General features: G+C 39.4%; 1 protein-coding gene across 3 annotated transcripts; it reads right to left on the bottom strand.

Moving 5' to 3' along the window:
* Positions 1-443: 443 nt before the first annotated feature.
* On the bottom strand, positions 444-20,325 carry PIWIL1 (piwi like RNA-mediated gene silencing 1). Of its 3 annotated transcripts, none has more exons than XM_059827781.1 (20): positions 20,245-20,325; positions 17,143-17,264; positions 16,426-16,562; positions 14,644-14,858; positions 13,401-13,522; positions 12,678-12,758; positions 11,539-11,736; positions 11,046-11,157; positions 8,713-8,833; positions 7,973-8,090; positions 7,700-7,814; positions 6,481-6,668; positions 5,801-5,873; positions 5,265-5,465; positions 4,853-4,956; positions 4,277-4,347; positions 3,582-3,735; positions 2,515-2,640; positions 1,231-1,378; positions 444-560 (listed from the first exon to the last, which is right to left on the bottom strand). In XM_059827781.1, the coding sequence occupies exons 1-20, from the start codon at positions 20,323-20,325 to the stop codon at positions 444-446; spliced, it is 2,604 nt and encodes an 867-aa protein (XP_059683764.1). The 3 variants fall into 3 exon arrangements, with proteins under 3 accessions (XP_059683764.1, XP_059683765.1, XP_009808576.2); XM_059827782.1 differs by having other exon boundaries at positions 16,426-16,557; positions 17,138-17,264; XM_009810274.2 differs by having other exon boundaries at positions 16,426-16,551; positions 17,114-17,264.
* Positions 20,326-24,362: the final 4,037 nt, after the last annotated feature.

The following is a 24,362-nucleotide window of genomic DNA, read 5'->3' on the forward strand; positions in this document are numbered from 1 at the left end:
GCAACAACTGCATTTTGAAAATTAAAAAAGTGTAATGTGTTAACTGGAGAAGTCTGGGGTTTGGTCTGCATAACTATACAATCTTGCATGCTAAAAATAATTCTGTGTAAGCCTTCCTCAAAACATCAACAACAACAACAACAATCAAATCTTTTGTGAAGAATCCCAGAAACACTTTAGTAAATAAGTTATAAAAAAAACCAAACTATTATTAGTTCTTATAGCAAGCAGAGACCTATTCAAAATGTGGATCTGGTATTTCAAGCTTTTTCCTGCTACAATGAAAATAAAGTCCCACAACTGCACATACTCCTTATCCCATGCATGTCTCTCAAGGAAAAAAAAAACCAACAACAACAACAAAAAAACCCCCACAAAACCCCAGAGAATTCTACATTCCCTAGAAAGGAACTGCACTTTTTTTTTTAGCTGGCAACTCAACTTCAAAGATAGTAAAGTCTGTCTGAAAGCAACAGGTTTGGTTCTCTGTGAATACTCTGACCAACAAGGAAAGCCAGTTTATGAGCGTACTGGCAAGGAGCAGGTACTCTGATAACACCCTGCAGAAGGGAAAAAAAAAGAAGTTTAGATACATGTAAAATTTATATTCCCTGTAGTTTATGTAGACTTGTGAAAACAACATTACGCACACAGAACACATTAAAAAAACGTGCTTTATAGAAGAACAGGTGCAAAAATCTTCCCAATTCCACTCCCCTCCTCACGTCAAAAAAGCCGCTTACGCAGGTTTACATCTGATGCTGGATCTCACAGAAGGTGGGACATGGGTAAGTCATGTGAAATATTTATGGGTACTAAACTGACACATCTAAAGCACACCTCAGGCACGAGCTGATTGTGTGCTGATCTTGGTATGCAACAGAAGAAGCCTCAAGGGAAATGGAGGAACACAGTTCCACCTCCACACAAAGTAGTAAGTATTTCTGCAGGTAAGAAATAATCATTTCAGTTTTGCTTTTGACATAGAATTTGGGAATAATACTCAAAACAACAAGTATTTTCTAGTGAGAATAAAGATTAAAGTAATCTTCAGACTTCAGAGAGATCACGTAATTATAAAACGTCTAGTTCTCAAACCACCACTCTAGGCCAAGAGGCGTACTTGTAGGTTTTTTGGATACCTTTTTCTACCTTCTTGGGGGTTGCTACTGCACAGAGGTGTGCAGTCTTAGAAGAAAAATAATACTATTTCCCAGAGGAAATACTTACCGACCAGTTATAGTACATGTGGCAAAGTTTGTAGGTTAAACGTTGTACGTGATCTGGTTTCAGTTTGCTAGTGTCATAAATTACATTATAATGAGTGGGTGCAACACAACCATTTCTCACTGCTTGACTCACAATAAAGAAATCATACCTGTAATAGAAAAAACAAGACCCCAGATGTCTGATACAAAAAGGGCTGCTTTTCTTAGAAAAACACAAATCCCCATGAATTTGTCTTACTTATTTTCTTCAAGTCACTTCATGCATATTGAGCAAACCCCAAAAGTATGCCTATACCTTGGTCACAAAATAATCAGTTTCCTCTGTTTCTGAAAGCCCAGGAGATCTGGAAGAATGTAAATAATACTACTTGGAATAGTTCTTAAGACCATGAAGTTCTTCACCATTCATCATATATAGTTTTCCTCCTGATAACCACCCTGCAGACATAATTAGCTTGTGCTCCTCATTTACTCTCGCACCCCAAGCTACGTTTGGATGTTTGTCACCTACCACAACACTTGGAACACCCGCTGCAAGTTGGTAAAAGACAAAAAAAAGAAAGGCAAAACTACCTATCAGAACTGTGTGCTGCCACAGGAGACGGCGTTGTTCCCTATGCGCTCTGGCGTCCCTTGACCAAAGTCAAACCTTCTGTCGTGTACTGAACAAGCTTTGCATTTCCCACATACCGGACCCGAGTTTCATGGAGCGTGACTTGCAAAAACGCTCAATACTAACACAAGCGAGTGAAGTCAGTGAGATCTGTGTACATGTTTTAGCTACATACATAATTGTGCAATTCTGAGTCGTCTTCTAGCGCCTTCCCAACCACCAAAGAATACTTCTAACACTTGCTCATAAAGCGCACCCTTACAAAGTAACAAAACTTATGCGCAATGTCAAAACTACAACCAATCAGAATTTCATTTCAGTTAAGGACAGTTGGGCAATCCTATCGATAGGCACTCATTTGGTACTAAACCTTTAAAAATCAAAAAAAGAAACACCAAAAACTGAAACACACAGACACTTAAAGCATATATAATACTCCGACGTATACAAATACTACCTATTGGAAACCATGAAATAATTACATAATGAATTAATAAAATTTAAGCTGCTGCATTTCTTTCATCCACACATTCACTATGATTTCTTTTCAAAAGGACAGAAGTGTGGGAAGTAGTCTTCTACTTGACCCCACAGCCAATTTAATAAAGGAGATATATCCGGTATTATCAGGTTGCCAGCAAACAGAAGAAATGTTACACTGTACTAACTTACCATTCCGGTCTGGTAACCTCCACATCAACCACGGTACCAGGTGGTGGGTTTTTAAGCGCTCCACTGCACTGTGCAAAGAATCTAGTATTCACTCGTTTCTTCACAACTATCACAGTAAGTCTTGGACTAAAATAAATGAAAATAAATAAACCAAAACTATCCTGAAGAACTGCACTGAGAGTATTTCAGGAGCAGATTCTCTAGAGCTTCAAATTAAAAGCAATTTTAGAGTTCTCCGGGGCATTAATTTCACATATAAGTCTTCACAGATTCATTGATTTAGATTAAACAGGACATTGTTCATAACTTTAGCTTTTGAGTTTCAGGTGCAACTTCGATACTATTCCTCACCAAGCCAGCCTATATTTAGCTTCATAGGGAGATGCAAAACAGACCAAAAAGGGATCTTCTAAATACAGATCTGACTTCTACTATCTCTTTACCTCATCTTTTCATATAGAAAACACTGTATTCTAACAGTATTTTTGGTAAAGAGCAAGCCATTGACAGAACCTAAATAGAAGAAGCCAGATCTCCAACTCTTACTATCTATAACTTGTTTTGTGCTCCACTTGCCTGCAGCGTCAGGAAATATTTTCATTTTTCAGAGCAGATTAAGAAACCAAGTCACCGCAGTTGATAAGTTTTAAAGCAGAATGTTGAAAATTGCACAGAACATAGGCAACTGGACAACAGCTAGTCCTTTCAGAAGTGGAAAGAAAAAAATGGACCTACTGGACACATGTGATAGTAATCAGGCTATGATCAACCAGTTGAAAAAAAAGTATTAATTACCATAGGCATCAAGAATGCCTAAAGAGTATACGCGCACGTGTGTATACGTGTGTATTGAATACTCATGTGGCGCGTGTACTAAAGACTTTTCCTATTATATTACAAGTTAGGTATCTCAAATCACATAATCGTCAGAAAAGCAGTTATCTGAGCTCAAGTAAAAATAAGTAAGGATGAAAGGACGACACAATCTTCATCTGTAACCATTTCCTGTATCCCAGTGTATACTTCTCTTACAGTAGAAAAAAGGGGGTTGGTGGAAACAGACTTACTTGTAGTCTTTACCAACGCTCTTCAAGCAATCCAGAAATTGAGGCACTTCATAATTAACCAAAGTATTTAGCTGTCCATCTCCTACACCATCACGATACACGATAATACGAGAGGGCAAATACTTATTCCACTTGAACCAGTCTCTTAGAGCAGCTTAAAAAAAAATGGCAAGAGTAAAAGCTGTTAGCTATAATGACAATTCATTCCAAAACAAAAATGGATTTTTATTACTGGACAAACAGCAGTAAGGTTTGAAACCTAAGGTCCTCGATCTTTCAGTAACCTGAAACAGGTATGCATCATGATACACAAATGTTACCTGCAAAAAGAATTCTGGTTTACCTGTGTACCAACACAAAAAGAAAGAACCTGAGCAGATCATCTACTCCACTGGTCTTTCTCACAGCAAGGACCTGTCATCCTTTAAATCCATCTCCTTTAAAGCATTCTTTGAAGCGCACTGATAAGTAGTCTTTAATTATTGTTAAAAAAAAAAAAAATAGGAATCAGTGAAAGAATGCGCACAAAATGCTATTAATTTTCAGCAGTATTTACAACTGTATTTTTAATCTGTTTTTATCCAAGTGCAAGTCGGTAATGCCTCCCCTCAAGGAGGCTGAGGAAGTGCGTTCTGAGGAAGCTAAACTGTCATTCCTTAGCTCTGACTCGACAAGAGCAGAAAGCCTTCCCTTACTTTGCAAGCAGGCTTTGAGCCCATCCACAAGTTCTTGCCCACGACCTTGAACAGCACAGCGGGAGAACCACCTGTGAAGAACAAATTAAAATATGACCTTCAAAGCATTTCCCAGGCTCACTTCAATGAAGTGATTTTTAAAATGGCTATGACCACTTAGTCTTTATGGCTACTGTTGGTCAATGCAGTGAAGCAAGAGTTAGTGCGCTATGAGAATATTTTCCTCGCAAAGCCAGTGTGGTAGACAAACACTTTACCACCATGTGCAATTCCTCTCAATCAAAAAACTTTCACACAAGTCAACTAAAAAGGGAGAAGAGCCTGTCACCCTGATGCCCTCTATTCATCCCAGCCCTTGCCCCACCATTTGCCCCCTCTCCCAAGCACTGTGGAAGAAGGACAAGGCTATTCCTTAAGGGATGCAGTGGAAAAAATAATTCACAATATATAGTTCTTATTACCAATGTACAGTAAATCAATTTGGACACTTTCATGATGGCCCATCACATTCAAGCTACTTTTCAGTTAAGGGAAAGATAAAGATTTTTTTTTTTTTCTTTAGCATTCAAATCTTACCGTGTCATTGTTTGATTCAGGCTAGCAACAAATCCTGCAATTGACTGCTTTCCAGATAAAGTGTCATGGTAACAATCAATTCCCACAACCATTACCTGTTTCAGCTTAAAAGGAATCAATACAGAACATGTATTAGTACGTGAAGACATGCCAAAGAACCCGTCATCTCCATCCTATAGTGTAACAAGATCATGACATAAGCTGTACGGTTTCAGGACACTTAAGTAAACCATGGGCACTGAATTCTTGAATTAAATGTCTCCTTATGTCATGTTTAACTTCATGCCTCTTCTCACAGACACAAAACAAACTACACAAAGAATAATGATTTTTCTTTTTTTGGGAAAAAAAGCTTGCTTTTTAAATAAGGCTCAATAAAGAAAATGGTTACCATTTAAAAAAAATTACTTACTGGGATCTCAACACTCCAAAGTTCTCCACCCATTTTACAGTTCATTTGTAAGGCAATTTTTGTTGCTATGGCCATAGCAGTCTGAGGCTTGCTTAAAGTGCGAGCAATCACACATTGACTTGGAATGGGACAATCTGTACATAAGTACTTCTTGATAGCATCATACTTATCCTTTCGGGAACTAGACAAAATGCAGACTGCCTTTAAAGAAAAAAAAAATGTGTTTAAGCATTCTCAGATTTGCATAACAGTTGTAGTTCTTTAGGAAAAGTTTCTTACACTCGAGAAATATTCAAGTGTTCACAGTGAAAGAAACACCTGGAAAATTTCAGTGTCTATACTTCAGAGCCAATTACAAAGGCCCTTTTCCAGAAGGATGCTCATAGTTAGTCTGGGGTTTGAACAGGAGCATGAGTACGCATGTAGTAGATACTCCAGAGCCAAGAGTTTTATTTCTGAGAATGAATCCCACCAGTCTTAAAACAGCAATTACAGAGAGATTAACATGATTGGAAATTATGGATTCAAATACATACTATGTTTGTGTCAGGGGTAATACTTTGTTGTAAAACCCTTAAATAAGCTTCTGTTCTATCATCTACTTCAATCCTGAAAAGGAAAAGAAAAAATGCTTACAGAAAAAACTCAACTAACAGCTACTGAAACTTCAGCAAACACATAAATGCTCATTATGCATCAGTACTGTATGAAGTGCCACATTTATAGCTATTAATAAATGTACAATATTCACACATTTTGAAGATTAAGAGGAATCATCCCCAACTTAGGCTTCCAAGAGCTATGGAATTCAAAGTTAAAAGCAAGCACAGGTACTCAAAGGAAGATACTTGCAATGAGAACAAATCGGACTATGTCCAAAGTCAACAAGCAAATATATATCCCTTCTTGTATATACACATGTAGCTCCACTAGAGGTGGTTTTGCTCAGTGACTGTGTATCTAATACTGTTTGGTTTTGGCATGCTTTAACCCCCAGTGAAAGCTCTCACAAATAAAAGTATGAGTAAGAAAATAAGTCACTGGAGAAAAATGAACAATTTGCATACTGAAAGCAACTTTGTTTCATTAAAAGTCTCACAGAAGTCGGTAGTGTGACATACTATACTATTTCCTCATTTAACACCCTAAGCAAGCTAACAGATATACCTTAGTAAGTATAAAATTATTTTTCCGTCAGCTTTCTAACAACACTTACATGGTTGCCTTGTTCATTCTGATTCCCATAGATGGTGTGACTTTAAACAGATTTTGAAGTAATGTATTAGCAATATCATAGTTGCGCCGTGTGTATATTAATAACCAGTTGTCCAGAGGCTTTGCGCAGATTAAGGGAGCTCCCCTAGTTTCCCTTGACCAATCAGCAAACTGAGGATTGTAATCAAACTGTAAATAAGAGACGGGAAACAAAGAAAATCAACACCCTACCAAACAAGCTGTACCACAACTAGTTCCTGACACACTTCCAGAACAGACTGTAACACTTCTGCCTAGAACAAAGGACTTGATTTTTATCTGTTCCTTTACTGCGATTGTCACTAATTTAAAAAAAGCTTTATCCAGCCCTTTCAAGAAATCCTACACTCTGCATAATTATGAATGAAACATATGAAAAGATACTTGTGATTTTTAGTCCAGATGTTACTATTTGCTGCACAGTTTTTGTGCTACAAACACAAAGCTATTCACGCATTGACTTGTTTTTGTCCCGTTTTTCTTTTTAATAAGGTAACTGCTTGAGAAAAAGAAAAGTATTATTAGGAAAATATCTGATATTACAAAGATATTGTATAGTATATAAAGATATCAGTTATTATAAAGATATCAGATCTTTTCAGTAACAAGAATAAAAAAAGCTTCACCAAATACACAGATATACAGATCAAGATACTGTAAAATGCCCTTTTCCATCTAGAATCCATTCAAAACAAACAGAAGACCTCTACTACAGAGCAAATATATAATGTTTTATGGCAATCTACGACTTATTTGAAATCTAAGTTATTCATACCGAAGAGTCACCCCACCTTTGAGTGAACAGATACTGTATGTGTTCTATCTACTGAACTGAAATAATTAGTGGCTTTTCATTTGAAAGCCTTGGTATTTTAATAAACAGAAACTAGATAGAAACATTTCTAGTCTCCTAGTTCATGTCTAAACAAAGTCATTTCAAATACAGACCATTTTGCAAGGAAGACACTATTGTAATGCAAGCCAGAAAAAACTTCAGGAGTTTCTAAACAGAACTTGTAAACAATTTAAGAAGTTTGCAAGTCTCCTGTTTGGAAAAAGACTTGTGCGTAACGTTTTCACTCATAATCCTTCATTTATAAATCATCAAGTAGTATTTCCTTCATTAAGAACTTGCTTCATCAGTGAGAGATCCAGAAGATTTTAGAAGTTGTTTTATTTACCGCATTTCCTGACTGAAGGATCTTTTCTCCTTGAACAACTCTTCCCGTAAAGGATAATAAATTAGAATCAAAGCTTAAACCCCAGTCTCGGAGTTCCTTCTGAACGTTGTCATCTCTGTTTAAAAACAGGATTTAAATTAAAACGTAAAGAAATTTGTTCTTGCTGAGACTTTTCTTTTTTAAAACCAGTAAGATTTCCAAAGTTTGTTGCAAGAAGTTTATCATACAAATCTTTCATGACAAAGAAGTACAGAAGATATTAAGGTAGCATACTTTTGGATGTAGTCAATAAGCCTTCCAATTTCACGTTGCCTTTGCTCAGGTGGCAGTCGTGTATGAATAGCCAAGTCTTTCATCATATTAAAATCATTACGCATCTTCTCAGTTAATCCTGTTAACAGAAAAATCTTTTTATGAGTAAAAGTTAGACTAAGGACTAAGAAAAGTAAACTTGCAAGTCATACAGATAAATTATGCATGTACTGCAGACATGTAAAGTGGTGTCAGCAGTAATCAAGGTTTTCAGCTGCTCCTTGTACATATGTTCCTACCTGCATAGAAAAAAAAAATATCTGAATTTCTGCACTTGACAGGGAACCACACAAGACATGCAGCTTTTTATTTACATTTTCAAAACAAAACAAAACAAAACAGTTGGACAGGTGCTGCTAGTGCAAAGTCAGTATCTCCAAGGAAAAAACATATTTATGTATCTTACAAAATTATCAATTTATAGTAAATTTCTCTTTTTCAACATAAGTTCTACTGCCAAAAACTCTACAAGTTATCAGTGGGCTAATGTTGAACACCATACATAAAGACTATGCAACATCAAAACCCCTCAAACTTTTCAGCCCTGTTTAAATATCTAATCTTTTAGCTACAAAACTTATTTCTAAACTCACATTTACAAACAAAACATTTCCACTTAACTTGGCAAGAGGCTGCCGTCAAAATACCAGTTTCAGTAGGCATTATGACAGATGCTTTGATATGCAAAAATGCTACAGTACCTGTTAGGAAGCACAGCTCTGGAATTAGAACCACAGGTCCTGGCATCATGCTTCCTCTCTTCCTCCTACACTGACTGATCAAGACAGGCTGGTTCAAGTCAGTAATTTCTTGATTATATTGCTGTATTAGAAATATAATATGTTAGTTTATTCATAACAAACACTCAGTTTTCTTAATAATAACGCTCACTTCAAAAAATTAGTATTTTACCTAAACCAAACAAAAGCAGCCAGCAACTTTTTTCAGTTAGCACATCTAACTTGAGAGAAACTGGTTTTGTCAGAAAAGGCCAAAACAGGGAAGCACTATTCTCTCTATTTGTGCCATCAAATTATTGACTTGTAAAAGACAACAGAAACAATGCTTCTGCCTTGCTTGAGGCAGTATCACCCAGAGTATCTAACTCAATATTAGGATGCTCATTCCAGATCAGTAATGGACAAGGTTTCTGCCCTACAGAGCATTTTAATTCAAGACATCACAAGAATCAAACTAGATTCTAAGGGAAGCCTCTGAAATCCAATCGTCCCGCAACCTAGCAGTCACTAATTTAGTTTAGGGGGAAAAAAAAAAAAAAGGAAAAAAAAAACAAACACAAAAAGGCAATGCAAGCTGACAGTCAACAAACATACTTCATAGTTTAACTTTTTCTTAAAGAGAACTACACCTCAGAAACCATCCAAAGGATTGCATTTAAAACAAAAAAGTGAGATCACAGCAAAGGAAAGAAGGCAGAGAAAATTTATCATTTATAAACTCCATCCTGAACTAGACTGGATAATACAAATTTTACTTCTAAAGTCCCATCCTGTTTTACAGTTGAAACTGACGTGCAGAAAGATTTCACAATTACAGTGGTAGGCCTCAATGGTAGAGAAGGTTAAGCTATGAAAAACATAAACTTTGTTTCAAAGAACCAAAAGTATCAAAAGTAATTTCTCTTGAGATGACTGTCCATATATTCTACCTCCAGTAAATTATGAGCAAAACTCGCTGAGGGTACACTCTGCCCCATCATCCAGATCATTAATAAAGACATTAAACAGGATTGGACCCAGTATTGACCCTGGGGTACACCGTTAAGTTACTGGACTCCAACTACACGTCACGCCACCAACCACCACCCTCTGGGCCTGGCCATTCAGCCAGCTTTCAATCCACTTCATTGTCTGCTCATTCAGCCCACACACTTCATCAGCTTCTCTACAAGGATTTTATGGGAGACAGCATCAAAATCCTTACTGAAGTCCAGGCAGACAATAACCACTGCTCTACCCTCATCTACCAAGCCAGTCATTTCATCACAAAATTTTACCAAGTTGGTCAAGCATGACTCTCCCTTGGTGAAGCCATGCTGACTACTCCTGATGACTTTTTGTCATTCACAATCCTGGAAATGTTTTCCAGGATTAACTGCTCCATCACCTTCCCAGGGATCAATGTGAGGCTGACTGGCCTGGAGTTCCCTGTGCCATCCTCCTAGAAGTTCTTCAAGATAGGAGTGACATTTGGTTTCCTCCAGTCCTCAGGCACCTTTGCCTATCACCACCATAATTTGAAGATTATTGACAGTGGCCTCACAATGACATGAGCCAGCGTCCTCAGTACTTGTAGGTGCAACCCATCAAGGCCCATGGACTTAGGTACATCTAATTTGCTTAAGTGTTCCCCAACCTGATTCTCTTCCACCAACGGTACGTCCTCTTTGCTCCAGACTTTCCCCTGGTCTCTGGGGCCTGGGAATCCTGAGTGGCAGTCTTGCTAGTAAAGACTGAGGCAAAGGCAGCATTCAGTACCTCATCTTCTTCCACATCCTGTGTCACCAGGGGCCCTACCTCATTCACAGCAGTGGGGTCAAATTTTCCCTAGTTTTCCTTTTGTCACTTACATAATTACAGAAGCCATTCCTGTTGCCTTTAATCTGTTGCCTCTGAATCTGTTCCTGGCCAGATTCAATTCCAGTTGGGCTTTGGCTTTCCTAACCTCATTCCCACATGTTGGGACAATGTCTCCATATTCCTTCCAGATTACCTGTCCCTGCTTCTACCTTCTGTATGCTTCCTTTCTCAGTTTTCCCAGGAGCTCCTTGTTCACCCATGCAGGCCTCCTGGCATTGTTACCTGACTGACTACTCATTGGGACGGACTACTCATGCCAAATCACGTTGCATAGGTTACTTACTGCTCTCAGATTACACAGTAACCATTAAAAATACAATTTTATTAAAGAAAATTATGAATTACAAATCCATGCATCATAAGTAAACCTCCAACAACGCTCTAACATTTCAAGTTAAAGCATAACACACACACTGACAGTTAAGTTTCCATACCCTTTTGTAGTAGTCCACGTAGCTGATCTCAGAACCATCTGCTTTTCTAAAGGTACACTGTGGATTGGCATCCCAGTCGATGTCATCAACTCTGTATGTTCTGTTATTGTACCTAAATAAACAATTTAATACATTTTTTTTTTTTAAAAAACCTTAACTCAAATAGGAAAGAAATAGAACTGTGGGATGAAAAAGTTAATAGCAATACTCAAGTAAGTTTAAAGTTTTGCTCCTATCAGCAGCAGTAACTTCAAGTTTTCAATTGTAAGTCTATCAATTCTACTAAAAGCTAAATTGTTATAAAACCAAATGAAAACAGAACTAATCCAGTATATACTTCCTGCTTTCGTAAATGCTGTCACCTCGATTAGTTTGCTAGCGTGAAAATGATATCACTTTCATGCTTTCTGATGCTTCATTGTATATTTCAGGACATGGAACATCCAAAAAAATAAACAGATCTTTAAGACAACAAAAGTCCAAAGAGACTTACTTTGTAAGAACAATTAAACCTATCAGCTCTTTAGCACAGGCATCTCTAAATCTTTGCTCTTCAACCTGGTAATACAGACTATACATAAAATCCAACACTGTTTCACTGCGAAGAACCTTATGGCTCACATCTGTACATAACATAATGCTTTCCTCATACTGGAGTATAGAGCTTGTGAAGCCTGGCCAAACCATCAACCTGTCAAAAGAGAACATACAGAATCTTAATGTGCTTAAAGCATCTCTATTCTCACCATTTGAGTTACTTCTGTCCACTTTCCCAGACACTAGAAAGCAGTCAAAACACAAAGAAACCATTATCCAAATATAAACAAGCTTCTAAAAGTTAACAAAACGAAAAATACTTTACATGCAGGTATCTTTAGTCAACTTAAGATAAAGAAAGATTAATTGAATGATGTAGCAACATAACTGAAGTGATAGAAAGGATGCCTTGAAACCTAAGAAATCCATTAATCCATTTCATGCTATTAGTCTTAAATTTCTTACATACAAAGTGTATGGGTATTAAAGACACTTTAAAGAGAAAAAGACCAACAGTTTATCTAGTAGAACACTGTCCAGTTTCTTTCATCAACCAGGTTATGTAGGCTAGGTTAATGGCAAGGAGTACACCACAGCCATATGATGTGGCCCCAGTGAAACTCAAGGTTACTAACTCGTACAATAGGCCTAGGGCTAGCCAGAAGCATCAGTCACATTGTAGGGGATCCTGGCAGGGAACGGGGACAAGACACGACAGCTAGCAAAAGGTGAATTCCAGAGCTGCCCATCCAGTGGGCCATGGCCAAGTATGAATTTACATTAAATGGCCTTCAGAATGAAGGCTGGACACTCCTGAGCTTTAGAATTAAAGCATTCAGGGATCTCAGCCTTACAGACCTTTAAGCAAGGTTTCTGACATTGGAGTAAAATGTAATAGCAGCACACACACTGGTGACGAGTAATGAGGTCTTGCACACAGAAGAAACTAAGTTAGGAGAACGAGGTCTCATGCTTCCTGGGAATACTGTTTTTTAAGTCCATGGTTTTATTACGAAATAAACCGCCACAGCGGTACCAAAACATCATCCTTTCTCCCTGCACCCCTCCTAAACCTAAGTATCCTTTTTGCCAAACCTGTGATTAGGGATGCTGATTGGGTCACTGGGGTTGTAATAATTACGTCCAATCTGCTGCAAATTCAACATCTTCAAAAGCCTGGAAGTTGAAATATAGATGTCATTTACCATTATTATTCAGTTTATCAAACTATGCATAGTCCCATCCCTTTGCACAACCTCATTTTTTGTTCATCTGACTAGATGAAATAGTCACAAATGCGAACTCTTCATTAAACTCAATTTAGAAAGGCCATGGACACTTATTACTGACAATTCATCAGTTGAGAATAAGTTAGCATACAACCCAACCCTTCACCACCCAGCTGAAGGTAGCAGTCTAAACAAGCTACATTTCAGATGAACCGGGTAGTCCAGGAACCAAGGTTAAGTGGAAAGACTGCAGCAAAAGAAGTAATTTGCCAGTTCAAGGTCCTGCACTACTATTTGCTTTAGGAGGCAAATCCACAGACACAAAAGGAAGGCAGAGATACTCCAGTGTGAATCTGCTTGCTCAGGGAGAAGGTAAAAACTCATTTCACACTAACATGTGCCAGAAACATGCACATAACTGCACATTAGCACGTTGCCAGATGTGGTTGGCCACATAGTAAAGGTAGCTACAAAGGCTTAAAAATTTACATTTGTAATACTGATTTGTAGTCCGTTCTTCGGAAAGGAAAAACTCAAGTCAGATATTTTTAGAAGGACTTCTCATAAAGACATAACTTGGACAGCAAACCTTCTAAAAATGATGTTGTAAAATTGCAGACATGTAGGTGAAGTGGGTGGCAACTCATTAGTCAACGTGATTGTTATCTTCACATCCTCTCCATTTCGAGTCCTACTAAACACTTCAGTAACCTGAGAAAGTAAAGTTAGGTTAATAAAACTAGAGGCAAACAGGGCTACATCTAGACTTTGCTCCATTAATATCGAATTGGACTTGTACGTTAAGATTCTAAGTAATAATTCAAGACGTAGCTGAAACAGGAATTTGATTTCCTACTATGACTGTAAACTACAACCTAAAATGCTTCGTTCATTTGGGTGAAGACGACTAATGGAGTAGAATGGAGGCTATCGCCAAAGCAGCTGAATTCAAGATGAAGACAGGAAGTCACTTACCAATTACTATTGCGGGAAAAAGACTCAACTTGAGGAAATAAACTTAATATGTTGCCTACTAATAGATATTTAATTACTGATTCAGGTACTGGGAGGCAAAAAGACAGACATTTAAAGACACAGTGAAAACATCTTCCCTCTCTCCCTTTTCCAGGCTCAACTTCACTCTGGACTCCTCTGCCCCGCTCTGTTAACACCACTGGTTACACACAGTCCCTTCAGTGAGGCAATGAGTGGCACAAGGGGCTGGGGGCGGGAAGGCAGGGGTTACCGTAAGTACATGGCATTTTCCCCCTGCTGCTCCATTTTTCTCAGATTTTTTCTTCTGCTCTGGCATTTTTTTCCCCTTTTTTAAGTACACAGAGGTGCCATCAACTTTGCTGATGGGCTCAGCTTTGGTCTGTGGTGGGTCTGTTGTGAAGCCAGCTGGAAATGGCTGTGTACAGCACAGGGCAACCCCTAACCTCTTCACACAGGGGCCACCTCAGACCTCCCCCCCAGCCACCAAAACCTTGCCACATACACCCAATAACATCCAACACAACTGAAAGGGTGGATGTAAAATACAGACTTTACAAAAAGATCTAAGCAGAAAGAAAACTAAAGGAAAAATACTGTCTGTACTATCCACTTCTGTGCAGAGGATTATTCTAGCCTGCAGAACCTAAGCATTAGAACCAGAAGTTTATTACCAAATTTCTCTACACAAGCAAATTAGCTTATACTAGTATACACAATCCAATTAAATGTTGCTTATGGGACATCAGCTCTCTAACTTCACCCAGTCCAGTAAGAAACAAGAAGCATCACAAAATGCAAGTCAAAATAAAAAATAAAATAGCATTCTCATAACACACCTTATTTCCTAATTTTTTTGGTAAGAATAATATTGATCCATCAAATGCACGTGTCTTTCCAATTAGCTCTTCATGCTGAAAGAGCAAAGCTGATCGAAGACGGCGTGCTTCCATCTCAGGACTATAGCCAACATGGTACTGAAACAAAGCCCACTGGGGTCGAGACGTCAAACGAAAGTAATTTGTAGTTAATTTTATCATAATACCTGAAGAACCTAAAATGAGAGGCAAACATTTTAGTAGTTACAAAATTTTACCAGTTTATAGTAATTCAACAGCTTTGAGAAATTCTTAAAAACGAAGGCATTCACACAAAGATTAGAGATCAGTTGTGTTCTGCAACTGTTCTAGCTCAGTAAGCTGTAGGAAATGCTCACATAGGCGTACTGTTATCATAGACACATTTATTAGAGCTTTTTATAATTCCTTCAGTTGTCAGGAAAGCTCTCACATCAAATGAGGAAAGCATTTAGATCAGTAACCTCTCTCCCAAAGGATGAGTACCAGGTACTAGAGAGATGAATTTCCAGCAGAACATAAATTTCCTTTGTGGACAAATTAATCTTTCTTTACATGAATCATAAACGTAGCATAAAAACTAACAGAGTGTCAATCACTAGAGATATCCACACTCCCATTCATATGTGACAAGATGACATTTCTTTTGGTATTTCAAGATTTTTCAAACAAACAAGCAAACAAACAAAAAACCCACAACAGTAAGAACTAGCTCCAGATCACGTACTTATTTAAAGTATTTCTTCCTATTTTTTCATGTCTGATTTCAGTTTCTTTTAGACTTAAAGACACAAGTCTAATACAAAAAATACATTGCAGACAATTACAGATCATTCATTTAATTTGGTTTTCATTACCCATTTTTTCCTATCTGAAATACAACACCCCAGATGAAAACAAAAAAACCCTACCATATACAAAGCATGTATATTATACTTGAAAATTGTACAAAGCTATAAAGAGAAAACAAAAGGCCAGCAATACAGCTGCCTACAAAGTACAGCGATCCATGATCTAGCATCAGAATAGCTCTAGATAAAAAATCTAGGTGAGAAAGAAAACAACTATACTGCTTCTGGCCCAAAGTGACTTGAGCAGAACTAAGGTCTACCACTCCTGGTCCCGTGGCATGCTCCAGTTATCATTCAATAACACAAAAGCAGACTACAGTTGCTGTTATGTTGTTGTGATGTCTTACAGTCACTTGCAATACAAAACTATTATCAGCAAAAACCTGCACTGCCAGACATTTAAAAGGATTGCGTTCTAGGAAGAGGGCAGGACCATCATGACAGCCTCCTTTTACTTCTTTTCATACGCATTTCGTCTCAAGGAAAGAAGCATATCACCTTTTATTTAAACTAAAAAGTTTCTTCAGAAGAGGTCTCAAATTCCACATTTATTAGGAGATCTTTACAAATCTGGTTAGGTCAATGTGTTACAAACCACAACTTCTAGAAGCAAACCTTCAGAGTCCTGAGGAGTCCTGCTTGAAGAAGTGGACATCAGGAACATATACGGATCATCATTTGTGTCTACACAGCTGCAATTTAAAAGGCTACACAACTTCTGTCTGAAGCACTTTGCCATCAGACATGTCATCTTACTGTTCCTCATCAGATATTGGGAGCAACTTGTAACTTTTTCTAGTACAGGATGAAGATTTTTTTACTTGGCTCTCTAGGGGATACTTAAAGCAGAAACAAAGCAAAGCTATTTTTCATTTCAACTTGCTTATATGTCTATAGTCTAATCTGAACATACCAGTTTTTGATTCTTGAACGTGTTCTATGGCTTGCCGAGTATTTACCCCAAGGTCATGGAAATCTCTACGACGTCCACCCCTGTCTGCTAAAGACAATTCCTGGAATCCTGCTGAAATCTGTAATCCTATTGTTTTGAAATTTTAGGAAAAGGAAGAATTACAATCAAGTTTTATATACAAATAATAATTAAATACAATTCAATTTTGAAAGTCAGATACATATAAAATTAAGAGACATCATGAAATGTTAAGTTTCAGCTTTTGCTATGTAGTAAATTCATTTTAAAATAGCATTCAGGTAACACCTATTAGCTTCCTATGATTTACAGACAGTTAACTAGTAAGCAAATGGAACAATGAAATATCAAAACGAAATTTACTATTGGTATTCATGCAGTTAATTGTGCCGACTGCTTTCTAATCTATTTTTTTAAACTATTTTGATAGAGGACATGGTTACAGATGGAGGAGAGCAAACTTAAGGTCGTTTTCAGAATTCCTCATTCAGTTATACTGCACCTTAGAATGACAATACTATATAATCACAAGGTGTGTACAGTGAACTTTTCCAAATCTTTGTAATAAATTGAAAAGAAAAATTAGAAATACAGTCTAAAGAATGTCTTAATTGCATTCTCTTCAAAACACTTGCTCTTGTGGGCAATGAACTTTTTCACCCTTTCTGACCTTCTGGCCTTTTCCCGTTCTGGCCTCGTGGAACACTCTGAGGGCCTCTCTGTCGTCCACGGCCACCAGGTTCTTCTGATACTGATGGAGGAACACGAGGCTGCTGAGGTTGCCGACGGCCAGGTGGCTGACTTGACAAAGTCTGTTGAACCTGCAATAGTTGGGAACAATTTCCCCTACTGCAACTAAAGAAACAACGTACTTCCAAGAGTACAGCACAATGAAGTCACTAACCAAGTACAGAATACTCAAATACCTAAGTGTAACAGCTACATAAGGTTAAATCTTTTTTCCTATATTAAGTAGCAGAGTTACTACTCTCTACTTCAAACTCCAAAATAATGGGGTTCAGGAAAATTTTTTTGTAAGCTAATATTCATTTAACAAGTAGTAAATGCAAATCTTCTCTTTCCAAGCTCTAACTAAAATTTCTGGACTTATCATTTTTAACAACCCCTCTGAAACTTCAAGTAGCTGACTACTTATTTTATAAAAACAGTTTTTGTAATTTTAGTGTCTAGTGAAGAAATAATCTTAAAAAGTCTCATGCCTGGAAGAACTGCAACACACAACCTTCAGCCATGAGCAATCCCACAATTCAGAGTTTCCCGTTACCGGATTGCAGTCTGCCCCACAAGTTAGTCCCTTCAGGAATAATCAAGTTCTCTATTTTAATTGTAAGCAAGCAAGAGGCCAATATCAAGGATTATCATGAAACCTAAGCTAGAGAGCCAGCCTGGGTCTGTCTTGTCCTACAACACAGTAGTAGGAACCCCCTGAACTAGTGCCACACAACCTGCCAGCAATTCATTCCTGGAGTTCCTCTACTCCTTTGCTCTCAGAGCTCTTGTCACATGTCTTGTGATTCCCATATGCATGTTCTGACACTGAACACAAGATCAGTAACTAAGCAGGCCTCTCTGTTCTTATACTCTCCACCTTATTCTGATACATTATAAGATCTGTCAAAAGTATACCCTCCAAGAAGTCTGTAAATACCTGTAAGCACTACCACAAAGATCGAATGTATGCAACCCTGAAGAGTATATGTGAAAATTATCAGAGTCCCGTACCATCGCAGTCACAACATACTATCACAAGTTTTGTGCTCCCTGTAGCAGTCAGAAAAGTAGTTCAGGAAAGATCAGTTCTGCTTTGCCTCTCTCACCTATATTCCATCCTTGCCACTGAAGGAAGCGGCAATGTCACTTACATGGATTCTCTAGTCCAACAGCTAGGCACTGAGCCCCACTATCCTGAGTTGACTATATTCAAACGTCTAGACGTGCCACTGTGGGACATGGTTTAGTGGGCATGGTCGTGTTGGGTTGATGGTTGGACTTGATGATCTTACAGGTCTTTTCCAACCTTTCTGATTCTGTGATATTCCTTTCCCATCCATTAAAGGATCAGGGCAGAGTTCCATGTGAAGTCAAACTCAAGCAAGAGATTATGCTGGGATAGGGTTCACTGTATGGGTGTGGGGAAGGGGGTTTTTAACAATCCTATCCTTCATAGAACCACAATTCAGGCTGGAAGAAACCTCAGGAGGTCTCCAGTCCAACCTTCTGTTCAAAGCAAGGTCAATCATGAGGTCTGATCAGGTTGCTCAGAGATTTATCCCATCTCCCAGGATGCAGACTGCACAACCTCAGTGGGCAACCTGTTCCAGTGCTTGAACGTCCTCATCATGAAAATGCTTTTCTTTATGTCCAGCCAAAAGAATTCTGGCTTTCATTTGAGCCCATTGTGTCTCGTCCTCCCACCATGCACCACTACAAAGAGCCAAACTCCATCTTCTTGGTATCCTCCTTGGAGGCTGCAGTCTCCACGTTGGGGAGGACTTCCCAAGGACTGACCAACCTATCCTCTTTCCTACCTCTGCAGTAAGAAAGATTACATGGTTGTCAGGACATTAGTAAGGAAAGGCAGGCCCCCGACCTCCTTAAATCTCACTAATGCTTTTTGATAAAAACCTCAGTAATAAGAACTTGGTGTACTATGATACCTCTGTATCAGTCCAGCGTCAAAGTCCAATGGTGTGGTTGACTTCTACAATACACGGCTAGTTGTTCCCACCTTCCCCTGCGATCAGCACAGATTATGTTCTCACTTAAACTGAGACAGAGTGCATACCTGAGCCCTTGTTTTCCAAGCATCTAATATAAACCCTCTTATTCATTCCACAACCTCTTTTCAACACGTCTTTGGAAACACCTCAGGAACTAACCCCCTTGAAGAGAGAAACACGCAGTCTACATGGTAGAACAGTGGCAGCCTATATAGAAAAAAAAGCCGTAAAAGACTTTTCTGTACTCACACTGCATCAATATTCATAGTCCATGTAAAGTACCTAAGCCTCACCGTTTCCTTCACTCTCCTCTTCACTCACAGCATGACACTGATATCACCTCCTGACTTCTGCTAACAATTCTATTCAAGTCAAAGAGACCAAGTTTGAAGAAATCAGGTCTCTTAGGTTTATAAATTCTGTTGCTATCATGATTTAAACTCATCTGACACTGGCAAGAAATGGACTAGGAACACTCCTCCAGTCTAAACATATTCTCAAATGAAAGATTAGTATTAGTAACTGACAAATTTGAGGAACCACTTTAAAAAATCTCCAAGTATGTGATAATGGCTGCAAATAAAGAAGTATCTGCCATTTTCAAGCTACAGTTTGAACAGGGCATATATGCACAAAACAAGCCCTAAACACTAGTTCAAATGCAGAGATAGAAAGTCTTTGATATTACAATTAAAAACAACAGCAACAGGTCAGAACACCTGCCAGACCCAGGTTCTGCCCAAATATGCATCAACAGCAGCAGCAGCCGCCTAATATGTTCTGCTTCTCTGAAGGGTATCACAGTGGACAAAGCAGACTATGAAGATGTCTACTTATTTCCACTAGCTCTATTATGACAACTGTATTACAATAGAGTACTTTTTTGTAAGTATACAAAAATTTCCTTAATAAAAAGGACTTAATATAACTATACACCTGACATAATATATACATACACACATATATGACCTAACATATATACCTGATATTAAAATAAGAAGTAGTTGAGCTATGACATTTCAAAGCCTAGCTGTGCTCATTAAAAAGAGAACCAACTTACAGACGCAGCTCCTACAGGAGGAATAGCAGTCTCCTGGCCTGGAGGTCTTCCTCTTGCTCTGGCTCTAGCTCTTCCTGTCATCTTCTCTTCTAAGACAAACCACCTTCAGCATTAGTGTTAGATCTTCTCCTTCCCCATCCTTATTCCGATAAGTATTATGAGCAACACTATTGTGTTTGCCCTTGTTTAATTTCAACCAGTTCAGTAAAGTATACCCTCCTCTGCAAAATTCCCTGCTCTCGTATCTCCACACTAACACAGCCACAACAGGTGGTGTGGGGAAGTTACAGCTTCTTATAGGCAAGTTTGAACCAACTGGCACAGCCCACCACAAATTCTGAAGCTGTGAAGAAAGTCAACTAGATTGGAGAGCACGGCAGGCTCTGCAACCTCAGCCAAGTGTAACTCTAGGCCTACTGATGTCACTTTCAAGTTACACTTGAGATTCAATCCACACTAATTTGTGACGTTATTCTAGGAGCAACACACACTTCACCCAAAGCACACACCAACCCTTACCACTCGGTCAGCTCCCCGATGATGCAAACTAGCCCCAAAGACCCCTCCATCCTCTCCCTCCACAGCGACCCTTCCCTTCCACGCGGGCTCGCCCCTAACTTCTCCAGCAGTTTACGGGGCCAAAATCCGCGCGCAGAGGCGCACACCCCTCCCCCCCACCCCTCGCCACCGCCAGCCCCGCCGGGCCCTCGGCGTTACCTCAGCCTGCCCCCAGGCCACGAAGGGACTCTGCTCCCACCCCAGCGATACACAACAGGCCGTCCCCTTCACAACACCACACGACTTTGTTCCCGCCAGCGTCAACAGCCACCCTGGCAGCCGCAGGTGCCCGCAGGCCTGTCCCCCGGGCACAAAACCCGCCGCGCCGCCTCGGAGTGCCCCGCCACCCCCACACACTGCCCGCTCCTCAGGCCGATCGCGCCGCGCGCAGGCGCACACTTCCTGGGCGGCACGCGCTAGTGGTGCAAGGCGCGAACGCACGCTCTCCTCCGATTGGCTCCTGAGGCCCGAGCGCCTTTTCCCGCCCGCCCGCGCAGGCGGCGGCAGTAGGGCCGTGCGGCGGCCTGGCGCCTTCGGGCGGCAAAGTCAGAGGGGCGCGGGGCGTCTCACCTGAGGATGCTGAGGCGCCGTTCTCCACGTGGTGAGGTTCGGGGGGTCCCCGGCCCCCGCCCCGGCCACCCCCGCTAGCTCCGGGCAGCCCCTGGCAGAAAGGGGCCCCCCGCTGCCGCCTGCGGGCGTTCGTGCCCGGGTGTCGCGCCCGTCGGCAGAACCGGGCTCGTGGAGGATGATAGTGAGCGTTGTGAGAGGAGAACTTCCCCGCTAAAAATGGATTCCTCCTCGTGCCACTTCCTGCTTGAAAAATAAATTTAAGTTAACCAGAAGGTGGAGCAATAAAACAAGAAATAAAACTCTTTTAACTTGTTTTCAGTGAAGGACTGCATTTGTCAGCAACGTTTGCAGCGATGCCGCTTAAACTTCTCGCTCTTTTTCCAGGGATGTACAGAATATAGACAGAAATTTGGCAGTTGACGCAATGTGCATAGCAGGGAAATTGTCGGCAGGAATGACTTGACACAATCCGATTTGGCATCAATAGCTTAAAACAGAGCAGCCATCCTTCCACTGAGATGCGTTTTTCAGCAGACTGGCAATCAAATAGAAGGGAAAAAAGTGCCTTTTTCGAAGTACCAAGGCTGATTCAATTGCTATGATTGATGTAGAGAATCGCAACTTCTATTTTAGATACTTCACCTCAGAACTAGTAAATCTTACAACTTGGAAGTAATGCCCTTAAGTGGGAAATAACTCTGTACACAAGCTTTTCCATGCTTCTGTGGAAAGACAGGATGTCTAGACAGCACTGAGGCTCAAGTGCACGTTTCCGTTGGGTTTAAGGGTGCCTTTGCTTAAAGATTAAATGGCTGTGATGCATCTGCAGGCACTGACTTCAAGAGACAAGAGATAGCATTATCTAATTAAAACCTTACCTTTATAAAAGACTGGTCTGATCTCCTGAGTTTGTTTATGATTTTTCAGGTACCTGCAGTGAATAGAGGACAAGGTCCCTTTTGCTTGTTTTCTGTTATTCCAGGTAGAAACGGGTGCCAGTGTTAACACTAATACTTAACGTAAATAATACGAGTATCTCTTGCTTGATGTAGATTGTCAGTTTGTCCCTAAAGCCAGTTTTGCTGTGCTTCTCATTGATGTCAGCGTAGGAACCCACTTAGGAAACCAGATTCTCTTTTACAAGTTACAAAGAACAGTTTTCGAGCTATGAAAGTGTGGATATTGCGGCTTAAAGGTAGCTGAAGTACTTTTAGCATGTGATTTTTATTATTCACATACAAACCTGGATAAATATTTAAGAAACTCAATACATACACTTAGATGAGGCATGTTCAGTGCTTTTAAGAGCACTGATTACTGCTTGCCATGGGCTCTTCACCCACAGTGGGAACTTTCATTGCTCTGTAGCCTGCAGAACTCTCCAGTGGGTCAGAGGGTTAAAGCTGCAGAAACACAATATGCAGATTTTCTTGGCTCAGCTGTATTTAAAGATAAACAGAATATAAAGATGTTGTCGAAGTCATTTACGTTATGTAAATCATGAGAAAGCAGAATGTGTGTGTTGGAAGTAGTTATGTTTGTTTATTCATTTAAAATATCAGCCATACTTAATGTTTATTTTTTTATGACAAATTCCTTACATTTCACTGCAGAACTTAATTATCTTTAGATGGGAGTTGTTAAACGTACTTAATCAGGCTGGCTACCTACAGCAATTCCTTATAAAGTGAAAATAAACACCGACAATAAGCACCCCCATTTCTATATGTGGGTTGTCAGACAGTTAATTAGTACTTAATGAAAGATAGGTTCCAATTTGATTTTCACAGTCTTTCAGACTTGCTTTTTTTTTTTTTTTTTTTTGGCAAGTCAAGCCCAGTTAAAACTGTGACTCTATGGGTAGGCTTAATGAATTTTCAACGTAGAAATGGCAATGCACCAGTTGCAACAGGTGCATCATGTCCTTAGTCCTGGCTGGTTCCTCAGAAACGCTGAGAAAAACAAGATTTTGAAAATGGTAAATGCTTGCATTTTATTTTTTCGGTGTTGCCAAAAAACCTACCAATGCTGGACTTCAACACATCGAAATATCACATAGGAAATAATTTTTTCACAGCTACTTGGCTTGCACTTTGCTTTGATGTTTGTTTTACCCGTGATGCAATTGTTTTTGCCTTCTGTCTCCTGTTGCTACAATAAGCCATTTCCCATACATGTCATCTCCAAAGGGGAAAAGACCGCATGGAAACAGAACAAAGAAAACAGAACAAAAGAAAATCAGGGATTTTTCCAAAGGCCCATTTGATGTACAAGTATAAACAGGAAAAAGATGCCTGAGGAGGTAGGAGCCAGGAACTGTACTAACAGACAGCTGTTAACTTGTGTAGTTAGCAGCACTTTGGGATTCTGAATGGTAAACAAGTTATTCCAACACACACAGTGAAGAAAATGCTCACTTCAGTACCTTTAGTGTAATGTTTGAGTGTATTGCAAACTCCTAGCAACGTAAGTTGAACTCTTACTTTTGTGTCTGTCTTGTTACACCAAGTCCAGGTATCAACAGCTTTTTTGGTTCTGGCCCCAGAAAAGGCAATACCTCAAGATATCAGAATAAAGACTATTGTCTGCTATGATGAAGCAAGAAAAAATAAGGAACACTTTGCAACAGAACTCAACAATTCATACGTGAGGCTAGATTTTAAAGAGCCCAACATGTTGCTCCTGAATCTTATTAAATATTTGTTAAAAAAATTCAAATGGGAATTGCTCAAAAATAAACTTGAAAATTCAAGTTCCTGTGGTAGGTATTAAGTATTCACAAATCTGGACCATAGTGGTTTTACATTCTTAATTAGGTTTTTTCTAAAGTGAGAGAGGCAAGGTTTTAAGACTGACTTACTATCCAAAATAGTATCTCATGATACAGTCTTGCTTCTTCCCAATCCAAGTTTTTAATGTCACATTTAATTTACTGTAAGCGTGCTTGGGATAGAGGTACTGATCTGCCTACACAGCAGAGCCTGGTTTAC

This window comes from Gavia stellata, chromosome 21, assembly GCF_030936135.1.
Source record: "Gavia stellata isolate bGavSte3 chromosome 21, bGavSte3.hap2, whole genome shotgun sequence".
Lineage (NCBI taxonomy): Eukaryota > Metazoa > Chordata > Aves > Gaviiformes > Gaviidae > Gavia > Gavia stellata.

Coding starts and splice junctions, on each gene's coding strand:
- PIWIL1 (XM_009810274.2), bottom strand. CDS start 20,325: ATGACAGGAAGAGCTAGAGCCAGAGCAAGAGGAAGACCTCCAGGCCAG. Junction 8,834..11,045: donor ACGTGGACTACTACAAAAGG/GTATGGAAACTT, acceptor TTTCTAATACAG/CAATATAATCAAGAAATTAC. Junction 561..1,230: donor ACATGTACTATAACTGGTCG/GTAAGTATTTCC, acceptor TCCCTTCTGCAG/GGTGTTATCAGAGTACCTGC.